This window comes from Canis aureus, chromosome 32, assembly GCF_053574225.1.
Source record: "Canis aureus isolate CA01 chromosome 32, VMU_Caureus_v.1.0, whole genome shotgun sequence".
Lineage (NCBI taxonomy): Eukaryota > Metazoa > Chordata > Mammalia > Carnivora > Canidae > Canis > Canis aureus.
Window position 1 is genome coordinate 7,330,648 of NC_135642.1, and position 21,387 is coordinate 7,352,034.

The 21,387-nt window shown below is 36.2% G+C and overlaps 1 protein-coding gene across 2 annotated transcripts in view; it reads right to left on the reverse strand.

Annotated features, from left to right (window-relative positions):
• The window catches only part of AQR (aquarius intron-binding spliceosomal factor), a 99,497-nt gene that overhangs the window by 38,718 nt on the left and 39,392 nt on the right, over positions 1–21,387 (reverse strand). For both annotated transcript variants that reach the window (XM_077880497.1, XM_077880498.1), the window contains 5 exons: positions 12,154–12,256; positions 9,140–9,260; positions 6,697–6,838; positions 3,643–3,821; positions 424–591 (listed from right to left, as the gene is read on the reverse strand). In XM_077880497.1, coding sequence (XP_077736623.1) covers positions 424–591; positions 3,643–3,821; positions 6,697–6,838; positions 9,140–9,260; positions 12,154–12,256 — 713 coding nt within the window. The remainder of the gene's footprint in view (positions 1–423; positions 592–3,642; positions 3,822–6,696; positions 6,839–9,139; positions 9,261–12,153; positions 12,257–21,387) is intronic.

Here is a 21,387-nt window from a genome sequence, read left to right on the forward strand (position 1 = left end):
TACCTCTACCCTGTGCACATGAAAAGATAAATACTACCATACATTTCAAAATGCAGGGAGAGTCCAATTGAGAGTCACTGAATCAAATCAATAAAACTTAAGAAGGAAAAATTGGCAAATATATCATGAGAGGTATTAGAGATTTTAGAAAGCAATATTATAAAGTATTATAAAGGGAAGTTTTAAATAAAGGTAATTTCAAAAGATCTTGTCCTTTCCAATAGCTAACAAAAAGTTTAGAAACCATATTATTTATTTCTAAAAGTGGGTAGCAGGTACCTTACACATATTATACATATAATCCTTTGTGTTGATTTAGTATGTAAAATAACTAAAAAAAATATTACCTAAGATGCATAAAGAAAAAAGGCACAGAAACATCATTATGTACAAATTCTCTTTCAAAAACATAGATTGCCATACCGTCTTCAATGACACGCCCTTTATCATCTAGCATGCCCTGGATTTCACAGCCTCTGACATAAACCAGGCCAATCTGCTCAATAAAAGGTCTCCTCCGGTCAAACTTAGTACCGTAAGGTTTTGTGGGACGTACAGTAACTAAAAAACATACATCATGCTTACGAAGACCTGGTAAAACACAAAGACATTTTCACTTATTAGAATGTTACGGTTTTCAGTCTTTTGTTGGCAAATTCTCATCATCTTAAGAGATGTAAGAAACATTTAAAATACCAGAGGTGAACAATGATTTGCACTGTAATTGTGGGTATTCCTATAATCTTTAAAATTCAATGTCTGACAGGAATAATTAAAATGAAAAGTTCTCTTTATATTAAAATTTGAGACGTTTATGCCATGAATATATTACTGAATAAGCCCTCCAAGTCATGTTACAGCTCCAAAATTGGATGCTCATCATCATTCTTATTTTTAGCATTCTTAATAAGTAACCGAAAATATGGTTGGCATATAATCCATCTATATCATATTCAGCAGATTTCTAACATCAGTTTAAACCATCCATCATTGTCATTCTAACAACAGTCTAACTGCATTCCCTGAAAGAGGTCAACTCAAGAATAATTCATCAAGGCACAAAAGCATTGTTTATAGATACCATATTGAAAACAAGGTTGAATATATATAGTTTCATTTGGCAAATACTTTTTATAAATAAATGTCAAGAAATAGGAAACTTTGCCAAAGTCCATTAGCTTCTCAGTCATTAGACCCAATACTGGACTCAACTGGATCCCCAGTTCCTTTAGAAGTAGAGACATGGAAAGACAAGGGACATAACTTAAATCACATATCCATATAACGTCATGCCATTTAACCTTCATTTCCTTCCTGATTAGTTTTATTAGCTACTATATGATACAAATGAAAGCTTAAACATTTTGTTTGCTCATAACCTTGGTAATAAGATATACAACTAAATCAAATCAGCAGTGTCAGTGTGTGGCTAACATTATTGGACCATTCTGGTTTGTTTTAATATGGAGCAGGGTTTAAGTGTACTAGTAATAATTGCTCTGATTCATAATAATGACTTCTTTAGTTCCCAGCCAATTCTACATAAAGCAGGAGAAGCAACAGGAATGAAAACTGTTCTACTATCTGAGCTGTACTGCCTTTAGTACTTCTGATCTGCCTAATTCATTACAACGTGTAAGTCTTAGTAGAGTCCAAGAGGTGGTCCTGAGAAGTAATGCAGTCCCTACCAATGTCACTTCTTGGCATCACTAAAGGATGACTGCCTATTCCCTACAAAGGCAGATCATTTTATTGTGGGACATGTCAGATCTACATTAAAAAAAAAAACCCTACGTAATAGAGAGCTCAACTACCTTTTTCCTTTCAACCATTTGTATCCACTCCATCTTGGCTATGCCTTCTGGAGCAAAATCCAGCATTTGTTTCATTAATTGTTTCCTTAATTTAAAATGGGATAATGGAGAAGATGAGGGCCTGAATTTTTGAAGGAACAAGAATGTTTTATATATTTAGCTTAACGTCTTCAAAACTATTGTTTCTACAGGACAATATTCACTACTACTTATAAAATCTCCCTCTCAAAAAAAAAAAAAAAATCTCCCTCTCATTTTTTTGCCTCTATTTTCTATTTAGTTACTCCATCTATGATGAACATAGGCTCTGGCCTCTCAGAAAACATTTTTCTCCCCACCATGCCCCCTACAATGAACCACCTATTTATTCTACGATACCCTATTGTTCCCTCTCTCACACATGAAATATATCCATTACATTACTCATTCTACCAGAGACCTATGTTTAAAAGAATGAATGGGGGGGCAAAAAAAAGGAGACCGTGTAATGTCCTCCTGATAGAAGTCTCCAAAGTAACAAAGGAGTATAGGTAACTGTGTTGTAAAATAGTGTTTATTTTAATGCCTTCTTATATGTCAAAGGTAGTAAGTGTAAAACCTTCTCCAGTAACTTAATGTCCTTCTTAAGGTTTACAATCATAAAGATAGATAGTACTCAAGATGTGTAACACATTAGATTAGATTGGAACTCTTTTGAAGGATACAGGAATCACAAAAACATTGTCACAAACTACACCCACTACAGTGGCCATTTGTTAAACATGTGGCCAGCTTTGCTGCTGGATTCCTTCAGAATTAATGGATAAACATATCATATAGTCCCTTGGTTATAAATAGCTATATCGGGAGCAATAATTTCTGAAAACTGATCCATCAAGGGACTATATCGCTTTTCTTCTGGCATGCCAAGAAGGTGGAAGGAGATAAAATCTACCAGCTACTGTTTCTCACAATGGACAGCAAGCAAGAGCTCTCATAAGACAGCTGAGAGAAAAATTTAAAGTGCCACTTAAAAATTAGGTCATGTGTCATTTCTGGCACAGGTGTTATCAATGTTTTTACTTTTTACTTGGCTTAGTAACTCTGAACATATCTGCCTCTAAATAAAATTTCTTGTGGAACTCCTGTCCCTAAAATCTTGCCTGGAAAGAACAGGGGAAATAACTCATCTAATTTCTCTGCATCTGTTATTTATCCTTGAATATACTTAATATCACTAATTCTTTATCTGACTTCCTCCCTTTGATGCAAATAGTGAAACTATTATTATTTCTTTCTGAGTTGTTTTACCAGATCCCCTTAAAATTGCTTTTGAGGTTGTCTAATTTTGATTTTATATCTTTATTTTTCAGCAATTGTATGTATCCCTATTCTCTTCAGTTTGGCAGCTTTTATTATCTCTTAAGAATGCTAATTTTCCTTATTAACTCTACATGCATGCAAGTGATATGTGGGTTTCCCTCCTTTCTTTAGTGAACAGTAATATTTTGCTTCTTTTTTATATTGATCCTACAAATTCATAAATATTATTTCATTAAATTTGGGATTTAAAGAGCTCTTCTCTCAGCTTTGCAATCCATAATTTTCAAAATACTGTGATACGCATGCTATTTTATGTTTTTTATTAAATTATTAAGACATTTAATTATTCTTGTATGATCCTTGATACTTTTACTACTAGTAATCATAAAGACATTTTTTAAAGATAAAATTTCATAAATGTTTAGAAGGGTAATGTTTAGTAAAAGTGCTTTGACAATTTTCTAAGTGAAAGTCTATTAACTGAAAAGGTAAAAGCGTAATTTTATGTTTTGAAATAGAAAATTACCTTCCCATTCATCTTTGATGTGATCTCTGACATTCAAATTGATGGTAACATCTGCACGAACTCGAGTTGGCCAGTTTTCACCTATGTTGGGCTTCGCAACCTCAACTACAGTGAAAGCCACAATGGGCTGGGCCATTCGTGCCCAACCACCAAACACTACACCACCATACTCAGACTGCCTGAAAACCAAAAAAGTGCATGATTACTCAAACAAAAAATGACTTTCCCCCAATTTTTAGCCAACTAAAATTAGTGAGGAACATACGTTTAGCTAGTAAGCCCTGACATTAGTAACTCTTATTTCTAAATTAAAAAAAAAAAAAAAAAAAAAAGGAAACTAAATCCTGATATATAGGAAATATATTCATTAGCATGAAAAGGCAAATACGGTCCAATAAAGAGATAAGTAGAGAGGAGTATCCCCTACACAAACAGAAAAAAAGGTAACTCTATAAGCGTAAGAGTGGAGGCATTTTGTCAAAGGATCATCTATTATAATAATAATAGAGTGATCTAGATTATTGTAATATATATTAAAATTATTATAGATTATTATAATTCTTATTCTTTTCCTCTCTTCATCGAGATAGTCTCAACTGTTTACATCTTATTTATGTATTTAGGTATTTCTACAAGCTGTTTTAGGACAAACTAGAATTTTAAAAATCAAAAATCAACAAATGAGATCTATGCAAATGCTTGCTTTAGGGCATAATATTTAAATCATGTAAAACATACTGCCATGAACTGGGGGTAAAAATAATCAAGCTAGTTGTAATAACCAGAATCACTAACATTCAAACACCCAATCTTTTTTCTTATGTTAGTCTAACTAGTACTTTAGCTTTTACATTAAGTAGTGTATCTGGGAAATCTGTAACATAAATATAGCAGCAGCACTCCAAAACTGGAAAGTACTGCCAAAAATGACATGCTTACACAGATAAAGAAAAAATGCCAGGTAAAGGCTTTGTGTCAGAAGAAAAAAACTGTAGAACTTCACAACATCAAAGAGTGAAACTAATAATAATGATTACCTCCTCTATTTTTTACAACTTTACTACAGTACAGTTTACATATCATTAAATTCATTCATTATAAATGCACAATCCAATGATTTTTAGTACATCTGCAGAGTTGTGCATCCGTCACCACAATCCATTTTGAGAACATTTCCATCCTATGTGTAAAAGATCCCTCTTATCTGACTATAGTTGATCCTGTTCCTACCCCCAGGCAACCACTCATCTATTTTCCCCAACACTTTTCTCCTCCCTTATAAAATCTACCTGTAACATGAAGCATTAAAAAGGACAGATTTCTGCCCCTCAGAAGTACATTCTCTCTCATGTTCCTCTGTGCTTAGAGCAGCCAGAAAACATGATCGTTAGTTACATGCACTGAGTAAAAATGCCTCTACCTTTCCACATTCAGCACACAGGAAAAAGAAAGAGAGCCTGGCCTCTTTTTAGATCTCATCATTTTTAACAGCCTTCAATGATGGGCAATTAGGAATGAAAATCCAGAAAAATGTATTATCACAAGTTAACTCCCAAAAGTGACATTTTCTTTCCCTTAGCAGAAAATAATGTAAGTTAAAAAAATGTCCTTTATTAATAGACCATAAGAACTCTAAGTATTTTTGCTTTATTTGGCATTTGAGTAAAATATAAGGGAATTTTATTTGATAAACTGCTAGTTAGTAAATCCCTAGTTTGCAAAATGGCCAAAATTAGGTCCAGAATCTGAGCATGTAAACCCAAGGTAACCATAAAATTGAAAGGAAGCTTTCTGATCAAGCACTCCCCCAGGGTCCAAACAATGGGCAATAATTCCAGCAAAGCTGTGGGCAGGGATGATCAGCCAATGAGTATACAAACTTCACAGTGCTAGCCTGCCTACTGACTCAACTGATTATTAAGTTGAAAATACTTTATGTTGTGTTTTATAGTTTCACCCAGAATAACTTTTCACATAATAATTAATTAAAAAATAGAACTGTGTATGAAATAAAATAAAATGTGGAAGTGGAAAAAAAATAGATCATAATCATAGTGTCCATGTAGCTCTCTGTAATTAGTAAGCGGAGAAGCCTAAAAGACACCTGAATCTGTTCACATTCAAAAACTGAGGCTTTTCATAAAGAATGCAGTATTATTGTATGCGTATGCATGCTATGACGAGAATGTAATAAAAACTCATTTTATAGAATTAATTTTACTAGCTTTTAGTCACTTGTGATATATAACTTACTCTCACCAATTTCATGCTTAGAATGAAACAGTGAATGAAGGGCATTTATCTCAAGTCAGTCATATCTAAAAAGCAAAACTGACCACCACAGATCTCATAATGCAGAGCTGCCTTCAATAACTAGAATGGAAGTCTTTTCTTCACTAACAGAATTCCAGACATAAGCAAGCATGTGGGGAGTTGATTTTAAACAGAAGACTTCCTCACATAATGAGACCTACTCAAATGGTCCCCAAAGTAAATGCTGATGGTTTAAGTCTCTTCAAGGTAATACAGATGGAGGACCTGGGAAGACTTTCCAACATTTGATTTCCCTGTGATGCTCAGCAATGCTCCTCATCTCTTGCCAGGTCCCTTAGAAAGGCTAACTGAGATCCTGGTGACAGCCACAGAGCAGTTATAGTAGAAGACCCCTTTATCATGAGCTTCCAGGATTTAAACCATCCTGCCCTAGTACAGTCCTGGTGGTCAGCTCATACCTTCTATTTCCTCTTTTGCTAATGTCCAACCTACTACTCTCCTCTTCATTTCTCCCTCTCTATCCCCCAAGAATAAGACCTCTCTTCCCTTATTCTCAGTCCCTCAGTACCACCCTCAAGTACCCAGATACATATTTTATATTTTAGTACTTTTGAAATACTCTAATCCATATTAGAGAATTTCTCAGAGTAAATATCTCCTATTTTGGAGGGCATCTTCCTGCCAGGCATACTATTTCTAAATATACTCATGAGGTTTCTGATAGAGGTATATCAGTCACTGTTTGCATCTCTTCATTACAAGTGGAACCAATTTACTAACCATGGCTTCATTCTGCTGACACTATCCTCAATGTCCTGCCTAATTTCATAAGTTGATTCTAAGCGGAAGAGATTAAAGTTCCTTAGGAGGTAATCATGAAGAGTCAAAAACTGCAAATTCAACTTGGGAAGAGCAAGACAACCTGAAAAAGAAAGCAGTATTCACAATTGAATTATGCTTTTAATCAGACAGCTACACTATGTATAAAGAAATGTACTACAAATTTGGTAAGAGTTTAATTTAATGATGTCTGCAATATAGCATATTTGATAAGGTCCTATTTTTATTTTCACACAGGAATTGAAAAACCAAGTTAACAAATGCTATCTATTAAGAGCTGGAAAGGAAGGATAAATCTCACGAATACGTATACCATGCATCGATGATTCACATACAAAAAGGCTTCTAAAAAGTATCTGAATATACTTAAAATTAACAGTCTCGGGTAGTTTAAAAATTCTTTACCCTGTAATTTATATTTGGCAAAGCTCGAAGTAAATACTGACCATAAACTAAGCCCATGACAAATTTATCATGAAAGTTAATTAGTATGTTACAATGTATTAATCTACCTCCAGTGAGTACTATTGTGCTCTGAATCGTTGCCTTTTGGCTATACTTTATGGATAAGGTATTGGTTATGTTATTCCTGGAGCTACTTCCCTTTTCTGACTATATTAATGAACAATATTCTTTCTAATACATTCATTAACCGCTCTTTCCCTTGAATAATAAGTGAACAAGCATTCAGCTGCAATACCTAAAAGGTTAAGAAAAACCAAACCTCAAAATAAACATATTTTACTGGAAAATCATATTACTTTCATCATCTGTATCCATTCTTACCAAAGCAATAATGAACCTAATGGCAAAAAACATCAACGCAAAAAAATTTCATACCATTTATGTTAGTAATTCTAATCTAAGTATCTTTCAGGCCAGAGGCTGAGGGAACATATCTTTTTGGAAAGTATCATTTTATTAAAAAAAATTATAATTAAAATGTCACCATTTTGCAACTGTCACTGAATTAAATCTAGCCATCAAGCAGCAATGGCTACTTATATCTCACACACACACAAAAACAATCAGACATTCTGTGCCTCTGATTAAAGAATATAGCACTACCAAGAATCTTGCCAGAGATAAAAACTCAGTCTGACCAAATCTCTGCATTCGGCTGCCAATATGCAAGAAAAATAAAGAGCAGAGAGACACATTCAACTGTACACTGAGTAGTCAATTAAGAAAAAAACTAGACTGTGGGAAACTACAGATAAAAAAAACTCAAGTTCTTCAAAAGAAAAGGAAGGGATACAGAGGGCATTTGTGAAGCAAAAGACATTTAAAAAATTAAAAAATGTGTAAGACATCGATGCATAGGTAGGTGATAAAACGATGAATAAATATATAGTTTTATACTCAGAGCGGCATCACTGAATAGCACCAAAAGCTAGATGTAAGACTGTATATGTTCAAGGACATATAAGCTCAGGACTGACAAGACAAAATATAAGTGGTATTTGCCTTTTAAGAACTGATTAGACAAAGAGTTAAATGTCATACATACAAGTCATAATCTTTTAGTGTGAACAAGTTGGAAAAGTGAAAAAACAAGGCACTGACCTTTGTAAGAACAAAAAAATAATATGAAGACTATCTATTCTGAAATCTAGCACAATTTTGATGTACTGGGTATACTGAAGTTATGACTTTAAGGATATGACTCTGAAGTATCCATTTTTCTTTTAAATAAATTACCACTGGTGAGGTCTTTAAACGCTGTTGTTCAAAAAATTTCCTGAATTTCTTTTTTGAAATATGCCTTCAAAATATGTCAGAATGTACTTCAGCATATGCTTAAATGTGGCAAATTCTCATCCCTGGCAGATGAACAAAAGCAGTTAAGAACAAATCTGTTAAAATAGATATGTAAACAAACCAAGGAATAGCTACTTGCAGTCAAAACTAAGGATTTATTATTAACTAATGACAATTTTTTGATCATCATTAGTTGGTTTAAACAAGGAATTCAAATGAATTTCCAAAGAAGGCTTTGAAAAATAAGACATTACCAAGCAAAGCCTTTTACAGTGACATAATGAGAGATATACTTCCTATACTATTAGGTCTCCTTAAAACATAGTTTTATGCTTCCAGTCATATTTTATAAAGGATGACATATATATAATCCAAATATATATATATTGAGATGTGTGCAACACACACACACATACACACACACACACACACTCGGGCATGGTTAAATTTAGTAAAAATCCTTAATGCTAAGTATTCAAAATACTGAATAATTTACAGCTTTAAAACTGAACTTGAGGGTACCAGAAATTTATCCTAAGGATAGGAAGTAATTTCAGTTACATATGATAAATTCTAAACTAAATTTCATGGTACACCTGAATCCCATACTTCTTTGCCATACCTTCCCCAGAATAGTACTCAGTTGGGACAATATTTTCATCCCATATGATTTTCTCAGTTGGATACAAAGGCATCTGGTTCAACTGCTGAATTTGAGAAATTCGACGTTCATGACGAGATACCTAAAAAAAAAAAACAAAAACAAACAAAAAAAACATTATGCAGAAAGTTAGAAGTATCTTTTCAATTATTTATTTCATTATTTTTTTAGAAGTATCTTTTTAAAATAAAAATATAATTTGTGGAGAAATTCATAAAGTATAGAATGAGAAGTTGAGAAGTTTCAGGTCTTTCAGTTATGGTAGCACTTAACGAAGAGGGTTTTTTTTCCAATCTGTATTCTCCATAAATCAAAGATTGGAGAGGTACCAATTATGAGGGGTTTTGGAATCAGAGAGATCAGAGTTCAACTCCAAGTGCCTCTTACGTATGAGCTACATAAAAGCTGGGCATGCTCCTTCAACTTCCCTGATCTTAGCTTCCCTTTTCGTAAAACAGATAAAATACCACTCACCTCTCAGGTTTCTTATGAAAATGAAATGGAATACTGTAAAATAGCATCAAAGTGCTTGGCACATGCCAAGACCTTAAAAACTACAGCACTTAGTATTCACCAACGTTAAGCCCTAAATCCTAGAAATAGTTTTCATTCCTATATTAATTAAACAATGTAGTAAACTTTGTTTATTAAAAACCTGGGAGCGCCTAGGTGGCTCAGTTGGTTAAGTGTCTGACTCTTGGTTTCAACACAGGTCATGATCACCTGTCATCAACACAGGTCGGGAGACAGAACCCAGTGCTGGGCTCCATGCTCAGTGGGGAGTCTTGCTTCCCCTCTCCTGCGCCTCATGCTGTGTGTCTCTTTCAGATATAAATAAATAAATCTTTTTAAAAAAACCATACATGCAAAAACATCTGGCCTCAGTCTTCCTTGTAAAATGAAGAGTTGGACTATATGACCTTTATGTAGATTTCCATTGTTAATATTATAGTCATCTATCTCAAACAAAGAAATAAGCTTATTACCTAATTAATGTGTTAAAATCATGATACATGTGAAAAATATGTCACACTTTCTTCAGTAGATGGAGTATTTTTTTAGGAAAGAAAATAGTCTGATATCATCTAAACAATATACATATTTCAACTTTTTTAAATCATAATTCAGGTATTAAAGAATCCACAGCCTAAGGAAATCCTTTAGGAGAGAGAAGAAATGAAAGGTAATGCTGTAGCACTATAAATTTTTAAAATTGTTTTCTTTTTGGCATGAATATTTAAATTTCAAGGATGAAATCTTGGCTGTAAGATTATAAAAGGCATAAGATTATCCTTATACTTAAACCTATTTTCCATTAGAAACATTCCTAAAGAAATCCTCATGTCTTTGTATAGTAAGGATTTATTATTAATCACCAAACCTGATTTATGAGAGAAGATTTCACGTTGTCAGAAAATGGGACAAGGAATTTTTTAGAAAACACTTGTAGTCAGAAATAATGAAAAGAAAGCAAAGATGGTGACCTAAGTAAGACATACATTTCACACAAGTAAACTTATCAATAAAAAAGTATTTTCTATACTTGAATTAAATTAAAACTCCAAGAATTTCTCTCCAACTGGCACTTAAACACCTGTCGTCAGGCTTAAAACACCTGCTACCAATAGCTTCTGGTTACTACACCCAAAACTAGCATTATCATCTTCTATACAGTAAAGGACTATATTTTACACCCCATATTAAAAGTATTAGTTTGGAATATAAATCACAAAACTGTGTGCTCATTATGATTTCATACATGTAAAAAAATGCATATACACACCCACACTGTGTATGTTTGTAGAGTTATAAAAAAAAAACTAAAAATGACTCAACCTATAGCAGACAAAAAAACAAAAAATTAAAACAAGCTATTATTTTTTCACTCCTGCAACTGGCAGAAATTGGGATGACTCATAACATCCAATCTTGGTAAGGGCGTAAGGAGACACATTCCAATACATTGTTGGTAGCAACATACATCTTTCAGAGGATAATCTGGCTGCATCTTACCTTTTAAATAAGCACATGCTTCAATCAAACAATTTCACTTCTAGGTACCTCTCCTAAATGTCTACACGTGGGCACAAAGATTCTGTGCCACTATTTGTACGAGTGAAGACTGTGAACAACTTAAAAATTTGTGGTGGGGATATAATTATTTGTGCATGTTATGAATTATTTCATAGATAAAAGTAAATCTAAAAAGATAAAAGTAAAGATAAAAGTAAATCTCTTTCCCTCAATTTTTCTGTGAACCTAAAACTGCACTGAAAACAAAATAAAACTTTACCAAAAAAAGTATGTTTTTTTTTTTTTTTTTTAAAGATTTTATTTATTTATTCATGAGAGACACAGAGAGAGGGGCAGAGACACAGGCAGATGGAGAAGCGGGCTCCATGCAGGGAGCCTGACGTGGGACTCGATCTTGGGTCTCCAGGATCATACCCTGGGCTGAAGGTGGCGCTAAACCGCTGAGCCACCCGGGCTGCTCAAAAAGTATTAGTTTGTTAAAGTTCATTATTTCCCAAAAGACTGAAAAATCCCTTAGAATTCTGAAGCCACCAAGTCAGCAATAACTTAATTTTTCTAGATCTACATGAGTTTTCTAATGATAAAGGTATGCCTTGATATTCAAGGTACCATATTTTAAAAACTTTAAAAATAAACCATTAGATAGATACGAACGTATATATGTATTACCTGTGTGTATGTGTAACTATGACCTCTAAAAGGAAGGAATGGTGTCAATTATCTATCTAGCCTCAATGCCTGAATCCAGTGCCTGACACAGAAGCTGCTCATAAATGTTTGCATGGAATAAATTCATGCCATAAAGAAGTTTTAAAAGGTAAAAGAGACAAGAAAAGAAATCTAACAGATGAGAAATCGGACAAAAACCTTTAGCCCAGGATAAAATCTGTATCAAGTCACATCTTGGAGATGGGGAAAACTTAAAGAATATTAACATTTACCAGCAATTCTAGAAGAAATTCTTTATCAAAAGTTGTGTCTTCATTTTTAGGAAGAATTGGTAACAAGCAGAGATATGATGCCACCTGGTGGAGCGTATTTGAACTGCAGAAAAAGGAATAGTCAGACCAGAATATTAGCTCATCTTGCTTCACTTTCGAAATACATAATTTTAAAGACTGCTTAAAAAGTTTTACCTAGAAAATACAATCCTATGACACTGTAGCAAACAAAAAAAATTAGCAATTAAAGTTAACCCCCTTAATGAAGGTTCTCAAACTGTCTTCTGCATCCCTCCTGTGGTTCCTGAGACCTTTGCAATAAATCTGCAAGAACGATACATTTTTCTATTAATATTAAGACATTATTTGTTTGTTGTTTTCACCATCTTTGCATACACAGTGAAAGCAATTGTGGTAAAATTGCTGGCATAGATGAAAGTGGTGGCACCAACCAGGACGATAAGGAGCCATTCTTTCATTTAAGAATGCCCTAAATGAAGAAGCAAAATTAATTTATTAATTAAAATTAAATTGTTACTTAAAATTAATTATTAACATAATTAAATTTGGACTCGAGTAACTGTTTTTAAAAAATTCTGTGTGACAAGATAGGAAGTACACATTTTGCACACAGTTTTTGCTTAAAAGAACTACTGACAAGCTATGGTTATATAGAACTGAATAAATGGCAAAAAGTTTCCAAATCTGAACAAAATAAACCAGTAACTTTAAGGAAAACAACTGACAGTATTTGTTACCAAAGATAAAATTTTAACTTCCAAGTGAAACACTGGAATTTTGGAAAATGTACATTCACCACCATGAGCTGAACAGCTTTCCATTACTTAAATACAGTTTCATCATCCTTGCCAAATGCTGTCACACTCTATCCCAGTCCTCGGCAACCAGGGATTTTTCATTTCTGCAATCTTTTTTTCCAGAAGGTCATATAAATGGAACCATACAATATATAGGTTTTGATGCTGGTAACTTTCATTTAGCATAATACCACTAAAATGTACCCCTACTGTGTGAATATGTAGTTAATTCCTTTTTATTGCTGGTAGTATTCCATCATATGGAAGGAGCACAGTGTGCCTATTCACCAGTTGAAGGGTATCTGTTTTTGATAACTATAAAGCCACTATATACATTTCCCCACAGAATTTTGTGTGAACATAAATTTTAATTTGGGAATATCTGTCAAAACACTAGATTTATAGTAAATTCATGTTTAACTTCACAAGAAAGTGTCACATTTTTCCAAGGAGGCCCTACCATTTTGAATTCCCACCAGCAATATGTGAGACCTCCAGCTGCTCCACAACCTTTTCAAAAGTCAATACACTGCATGTTCTTTAACAATTCTAATAGATATGTAATATCTTATTGTGATGTAAATCTGCATTTCTCTAATAGGAAAGGAAGGATATATTCAATGTGCTGAATGGGAAAAATATCCAGCCAAGAATTCTTTATCCAGCCAGGCTATCATTCAGAATAGGAGAGATAGAGCTTCCCAGACAAACAAAAAAATTAAAGGAGTTTGTGACCACTAAACAAGCCCTGTAAAAAATATTAAGGGGCCTCTTGTGAGTGGAGAAAAAAAAAAGAACCAAAGCAACAAATACTAGAAAATACCAGAGAACCCCACCAGAAACACCAACTCTACGAGTAACACAATAGCACTAGATATCATATCTCTCAATGATCACTCTGAATGTAAATGAACTAAATGCCCCAATTGAAAGACATAAGGTATCAGAATGGATAAAAAAAAAAAAAAGATCCATCTATATACTGCCTACAAGAGACTCATTTTAGACCTAAGACACCTGCAGATTGAAAGTGAGTGGATGGAGAACATCATCATACTAATCATCATACTAATGGACATCAAAAGAAACCTGGATTAGTCATACTTAGACAAACAAAGACTGTAAAAGAGATGAAGAAGGGCATTATATCGTAATTAAAGGGTCTATCCATCAAGCTCTAACAATTGTAAATATTTATGCTCCCTACTTGGAGCACCCAAATATATAAATCAATTAATAATAAAGAAACTCATTGATAGTAATAATAGTAGGGGACTTTAACACCCCACTTATAGCAATGGACAGATCATCTAAGCAGAAAATCAACAAGGAAACAATGGCTTTGAATGACACACTGGACCAGATGGACTTAAGAAATATATTCAGAACACTTCATCTGAAAGCAGCATTCTTTTTGAGTGCACATGGGACATTCCATAGAAGAGATCACACACTGGGTCAAAAAATCTGTCCTCAACAAGAACAAAAAGATCAAGATCATGCATAGTTTCAGACCACAACACTATGAAACTTGAAGTCAACCACAAGAAAAAGTTTGGAAAGACCTCAAATACATGGAGATTAAAGAATTAGGGGGTTAACCATGAAATTAAAGAAGAATTTAAAAAACATATGGAAACAAATGAAAATGAAAGCACAACAGTTCAAAACCTTTGGGATGCAGCAAAGGCAGTCCTAAGAGGGAAGTATACTGCAATATAGGCCTTCTTCAAGAAGCAAGAAAAGTCTCAAATATACAACCTGACCTTACACCTAAAGGAAATAGAAAAGAAACAGCAAATAGTCTAAAGCCAGCAGAAGAAGGGAAATAATAAGGATTGGAGTAGAAATAAATGATATAGAAACAAAAAAACTAGTAGAACAGATTAACAAAACTAAGAGAGGGTTCTTCAAAAGATTTAATAAAATTGGTCCCTAGCCAGACTTATCAAAAAAGAGAAAGGACCCAATAGATAAAATCACAAATCAAAGAAATGAGAAATCAAGATCACAACCAGTACCACAGAAATACAAACAAGTATAAGAGAATACTATGGAAAATTATATGCCAACAAACTGGGCAATCTGGAAGAAATGGACAAATTCCTAGAAACTTACAAGCTACCAAAACCAAAATAGGAAGAAACAGAAATTTTGAACAGACCCATAACCAGCAACAATTGAATCCGTAATAAAAAATCTCCCAACAAACAAAAGTTGTGAGCGAGAGAGCTTCCCAGGAAAATTCTACCAGACATTTAAGGAAGAGTTAATACCTATTCTTCTCAATCTGTTCCAAAAAAACAGAAATGGAAGGAAAACTTCCAAACTTATTCTACAAAGCATTACCTTGATTCCAAAACCAGATAAAGGGGAGAATTACAGGCCAATATCCCTGATGAACATGGATGCAAAAATTCTCAAAATACTGGCAATCGAATTCAATAGTACATTAAAACAATTATTCACCACAATCAAGTGGGATTTATTTGAGAGCCACAGGGGTGGCTCAGTATTTGTAAATCAATTGATGTGATACATCACATTAATGAAAGAAAATATAAGAACCATATGATCCTGTCAATAGATGCAGAAAAAAACGTCTGACAAAATACAGCATCCATTCTTGATAAAAACCCTCAACAAAGTGGGATAAGTGGAATATACTTTAATGTCATAAAGGCCACATACAATTTATTTTCCAATGGAAAAAAAGGCAGTCTCTTCAACAAATGGTAATGGGAAAACTGGACAGCAACATGCAGAAGAATGAAACTGGACCACTTTCTTACAACATACACAAAATAAGTTGAAAGTAAATTAAAGACCTAAATGTGAGATAGGAGACGATCAAAATCCTAGAGGTGAACATAGGCAGAAACCTATCTGACCTTGGCCGCAGCAACTTCTTATTAGACACATTGCCAGAGGCAAGGGAAATGAAAGCAAAAATGAAATACTGGGACTTCATCAAGATAAAAAGCTTCTGCACAGAGAAGGAAACAATCAACAAAAATAAAAGGCAGCCTATGGAATGGGAGAAGATATTTACAAATGACATATCTGATAGAGGGTTAGTATCTAAAATATATAAAGAATCGGAGAGCAAGATGGCAGAGTAGTGCAGGTGCCTCACCTCACCTGGCCCCACCAACTTACCTAGATAACCTCAAATCGTCCTGAAAACCTATGAACTCGACCTGAGATTTAAAGAGAGAACAGCCGAAACGTGCAGAGAGAAGGCTTTTCGCTTCTAACAAGGTAGGAAGGCAGGGAAAAACAAAAGAATCCAGTGGGGGAGGGGCCCGCGAGGAGCCGGGCCAAAGGGTGGGGGGCGAAGGGGGCGCCGAGAGCCTCTGGGACGGGAGAGCCCCGCCCCGGAGAAGCAGGAACTTTAAAAATCCACACTGGATTCTTCCCGGGTGGAAGGGGCTCAGCAGGGAAAGCGGGCAGAACCGCAGGAGGGGCCGCGGAGCCTCCAGTCTCTCGGAGTCACTAACAGAGGAAGTGGCCGGGGGGAGAGCGCCCCCCCACACAGAGGGCCAATCTCGGTAAAGGGCTGGAGCCCTGCACCCGATGGGGCCTCGGGGAGGAGCCGGTCGGTCAGGCGGGGCTCCAGACAGAGGGGGCTGCGCCCTGCTGCCTTCTGGGCCGTGGCCCGGGACCCGGATTACAGCAGCACAGGCCCCAGATCCCAGGGCTCCGGGGGACACAGCCCAGGATCCTGCGCTCCCCCCGGACGGGCGCACAGGAAGGAGATAACTCTCCTGCCACCGGGGGCCCCCAACCTGTGCAGATAAGCGCCCCTGCCCCGGGAGCATCCAGGCCAGTGCAGACTGGAAGCTGCGGTAGTTACTGCGGGAGCTGACTCCAGGGCTGGAGAGCTGGCCGCCGCCACTGTTGTTCCTCCCTGTGTCACCGTGTGCCTGGGACAGAGTGGGGCCTCCAGGCAACAGGGGCCTTACAGGGTAAACAGCTCCCACTGAGCCACCTGGTAGGGGGCGGGGCAGCTCCCCAGGTGCACACACCTGAGAGTCAGCACAGCCAGCCCCTCCCCCAAAAGACCAGCTGGAAGGACAAGGGAAGAGTAAGTTCTTGACCCAGCAGCACTGGAAAGCTTCAGAGGAAGTCGAGGAATTTACAGTATATAGAACCAGAGGGTACCCCTCCTTTATTTTTCTTCTTCCTTTTTTCCAGTACAACTATTTTTATATCAGACTGTAAATTTCCAATCTTTTTCTCTTTTCCACCTTAACTACAATATTTTACCACCTCTTCATTTTTAAGATTCCTCCTTTTTAACTTTAATATTTCTACAATTACAGTTCCTAGATATATTTTCCACTTCCAGATTCTCTTTAACATACTCAATTTTGGGAGATATACAACATATGCTTTTTCTGTTCTATGTTTTTTGCTTTCTCTGTCTCATTTTGTTCTACAATGGTGTAAGTTAATACCTTCTAAAACATGACCAGTATGCACCCAGAACCAAGTGGTATACCGTGCTGGTTCATTTTGTGAGATTCCTCATTCCCATTCTGCCCCCCTCTTTTATCTCATTTATGTTTTGGTGGTCAATGTTGGGGCCCTCTACAAGTATTTCTGGTTTATATAAATTTAGGACTGAGCACCTTCTAACATATAGAACTTAATATACTCAGAACCAAGAGGATCACCCTCTAGGACCCCTCAGGTAGACAACATACTCCCTCCACAACTTTGTCACCACCACTACCACCATCTCCCAGTCCCCCCCCCTCCTTTTTTTTCTTCTTTTTCTTCTCTTCTTATTTAAGATTCCTGGCCTTTTATTTTTTACTATGTTATTTAAAAATTTTTCACTTTAGTGGTCCTTTTGTTTTATTTTGTTCTGATCGCTGTTTGCAATTACTGGTCTCTGACCTAGGCAAAATCATTTAAGGTGAAATTTACTTAGGTTGTGGTTGATACTCTTGACGCAGCCACTCTGCACTGAGCAAAATGACTAGAAAGAAGAACTCACCACTAAAGAAAGAATCAGAAATAGTACTCTGCCACGGAGTTACAGAATTTGAATTACAATTCGATGTCAGAAAGCCAATTCAGAAGCACAATTATAAAGCTACTGGTGGCTCTGGAAAAAAGCATAAAGGAATCAAGAGATTTCATGACTGGAAAATTCAGATCTAATCAGGCTGAAATTAAAAATCAATTAAATGAGTTGCAATCCAAACTGGAGGTCCTAACAATGAGGGTTAATGAGGTAGAAGAAAGAGTGAGTGACACAGGAGACAAGTTGATGGCAAGGAAGGAAGCTGAGGAAAAAAGAGAAAAACACTTAAAAGACATGAGGAAAGGTTAAGGGAAATAAATGACAGCTTCAGAAGGAAAAATCTACATATAATTGGGGTTCCAGAAGGTGCCGAAAGGGCCAGAGGGCCAGAAAAGATATTTGAACAAATCATAGCTGAGAACTTCCCTAATTTGTGGAGAGAAACAGGCATTCAGATCCAGGAGCTAGAGAGACCCCCCCCCCCGCCCAAATCAATATAAACCATTCAACACCTTGACATTTAATAGCAAAACTTGCAAATTCAAAGATAAAGAGAAAACCCTTAAAGCAGCAAGAGACAAGGGGAGAAATATTAGATTAACAGCAGACCTCTCCACAGAGACCTGGCAGGCCAGAAAAGGCTAGCAGGATATATTCAGGGTCCTAAATGAGAAGAACATGCAGCCAAGAATACTTTATCCAGCAAGGCTCTCATTCAAAATGGAAGGAGAGATAAAGGGCTTCCAAGACAGGCAGGAACTGAAAGAATATGTGACCACCAAACCAGCTCTGCAAGAAGTATTAAGGGGGACTCTGTAAAATAAAGAGGAAACCTGGGCAGCCCCAGTGGCACAGCAGTTTAGTGCCGCCAGCAGCCCAGGATGTGATCTGGAGATGCAGGATCGAGTCCCGTGTTGGGCTCCCTGCATGGAGCCTGCTTCTCCCTCTACCTGTGTCTCTGCCTATTTCTCTCTCTCTGTTGCTCATGAATAAATAAGTAAAATCTTAAAAAAAAAGAAAGAGGAAGCCCAAAGAAATAATCCACAAAAACAGGGACTAAATAGGTATTACGATGACACTAAATTCATATCTTTCAATAGTAACTCTGAACGTGAATGGGCTAAATGATCCCATCAAAAGGCGCAGGGTTTCAGACTGGAAAAAAGCAAGACCCGTCTATTTGCTGTCTACAAGAGACTCATTTTAGACCTAAGAACACGTACAGCTTGAAAATGAAAGGTTGGAGAACCATTTACCATTCAAATGGTCCTCAAAAGAAAGCTGGGGTCACAATCCTCATATCAGATAACTTAAAGTTTATCCCAAAGACTGTAGTAAGAGATGAAGAGGGACACTATATCATACTTAAAGGACTTAACAATCATGAATATTTATGCCCCTAATGTGGGAGCTGCCACATATATCAATCAATTAATAACAAAACTAAAGACATACTTAGATAATAATATACTAATAGAAGGAGACTACAACACGGCACTTTCTGCAAATGACAGATCTTCTAAGCACATCTCCAAAGAAACAAGAGCTTTAAATGATACACTGGACCAGATGGATTTCACAGATATTTACAGAACTTTACATCCAAATGCAACTGAATACAAATTTTCTCAAGTGCACATGGAACTTTCTCCAGAATAGACCACATACTGGGTCACAAATCAGGTCTCAACAGACACCAAAAGATTGGACTGTCCCCTGCATATTTTCAGACCATAATGCGTTGAAACTAGAACTCAATCACAAGAAGAAATCTGGAAGAAACTCAAACACGTGGAGGTTAAAGAGCATTCTGCTAAAAGATGAATGGGTCAATCAGTAAATTAGAGAAGAATTAAAAAGATTCATGGAAACTAATGAAAATGGAGATACAACCGTTCAAAATCTTTGGGATACAGCAAAAGCAGTCCTAAGAGGGAAATACATTGCAACACAAGCATCCCTCAAAAAATTGGAAAAAACTCAAATACACAAGCTAACCGCGCACCTAAAAACTGGAGAAAGAACAGCAAATAAAACCTACATCAAGCAGAAGAAGAGAGTTAATAAAGATTCCAGTAGAACTCAATGAAATAGAGACCAGAAGAACTGTAGAACAGATCAACAAAACCAGGAGTTGGTTCTTTGAAAGAATTAATAAGATAGATAAACCATTAGCCAGCCTTATTAAAAACAAAAGAGAAAAGACTCAAATTAATAAAATCACGAATAAAAAAAAGGAGAGATCACAACCAATACCAAGGAAATACAAATGATTTTACTTTTTTTTAAATTTTTTTATTTTTTTATTTTTATGATAGTCACAGAGAGAGAGAGAGAGGCAGAGACATAGGCAGAGGGAGAAGCAGGCTCCATGCACCGGGAGCCTGATGTGGGATTCGATCCCGGGTCTCCAGGATCGCGCCCTGGGCCAAAGGCAGGCGCCAAACCGCTGCGCCACCCAGGGATCCTACAAATGATTTTAAAAACATATTATAAGCAGCTGTATGCCAATAAATTAGGCAATCTAGAAGAAATGGACGCATTTCTGGAAAACCACAAACTACCAAAACTGGAACAGGAAGAGATAGAAAGCCTGAACAGGCCAATAACCAGGGAAGAAACTGAAGCAGTCATCAAAAACCTCCCAAGACACAAAAGTCCAGGGCCAGATGGCTTCCCAGGGGAGTTCTATCAAACGTTTAAAGAAGAAACAATACCTATTCTACTAAAGCTGTTCCGAAAGATAGAAAGGGACTGAATACTTCCAAACTCTCTCTCTTTTTTTTTAAGATTTTATTTATTTATTCATGAGAGACACACAGAGAGAGAAGGGCAGAGACACAGGCAGAGGGAGAAACTGGCTCCATGCAGGGAGCAGGACGTGGGACTCGATCCCCGGTCTCCAGGATCACACCCTGGGCCAAAGGTGGCACTAAACAGCTTAGCCACCTGGGCTGCCCTCCAAACTCGTTTTATGAGGCCAGCATCACCTTAATTCCAAAACCAGACAAAGACCCCACCATAAAGGGTGAATTATAAACCAATATCCCTGATGAACATAGATGCAAAAATTCTCAACAAGATACTAGCCAATAGGATCCAACAGTACATTAGGAAGATTATTCACCATGACCAACTGGGATTTATCCCTGGGATACAAGGCTGGTTCAACACTCGTAAAGCAATAAATGTGATAGATCCTATCAACAAGAGAAAAAACAAAAACCATATGATCCTCTCATTAGATACAGAGAAAGCATTTGACAAAATACAGCATCCATTCCTGATCAAAACTCTTCAGAGTGTAGGGACAAACATTCCTCAGTATCTTAAAAGCCATCTATGAAAAGCCCACAGCAAATATCATTCTCAATGGGGAAA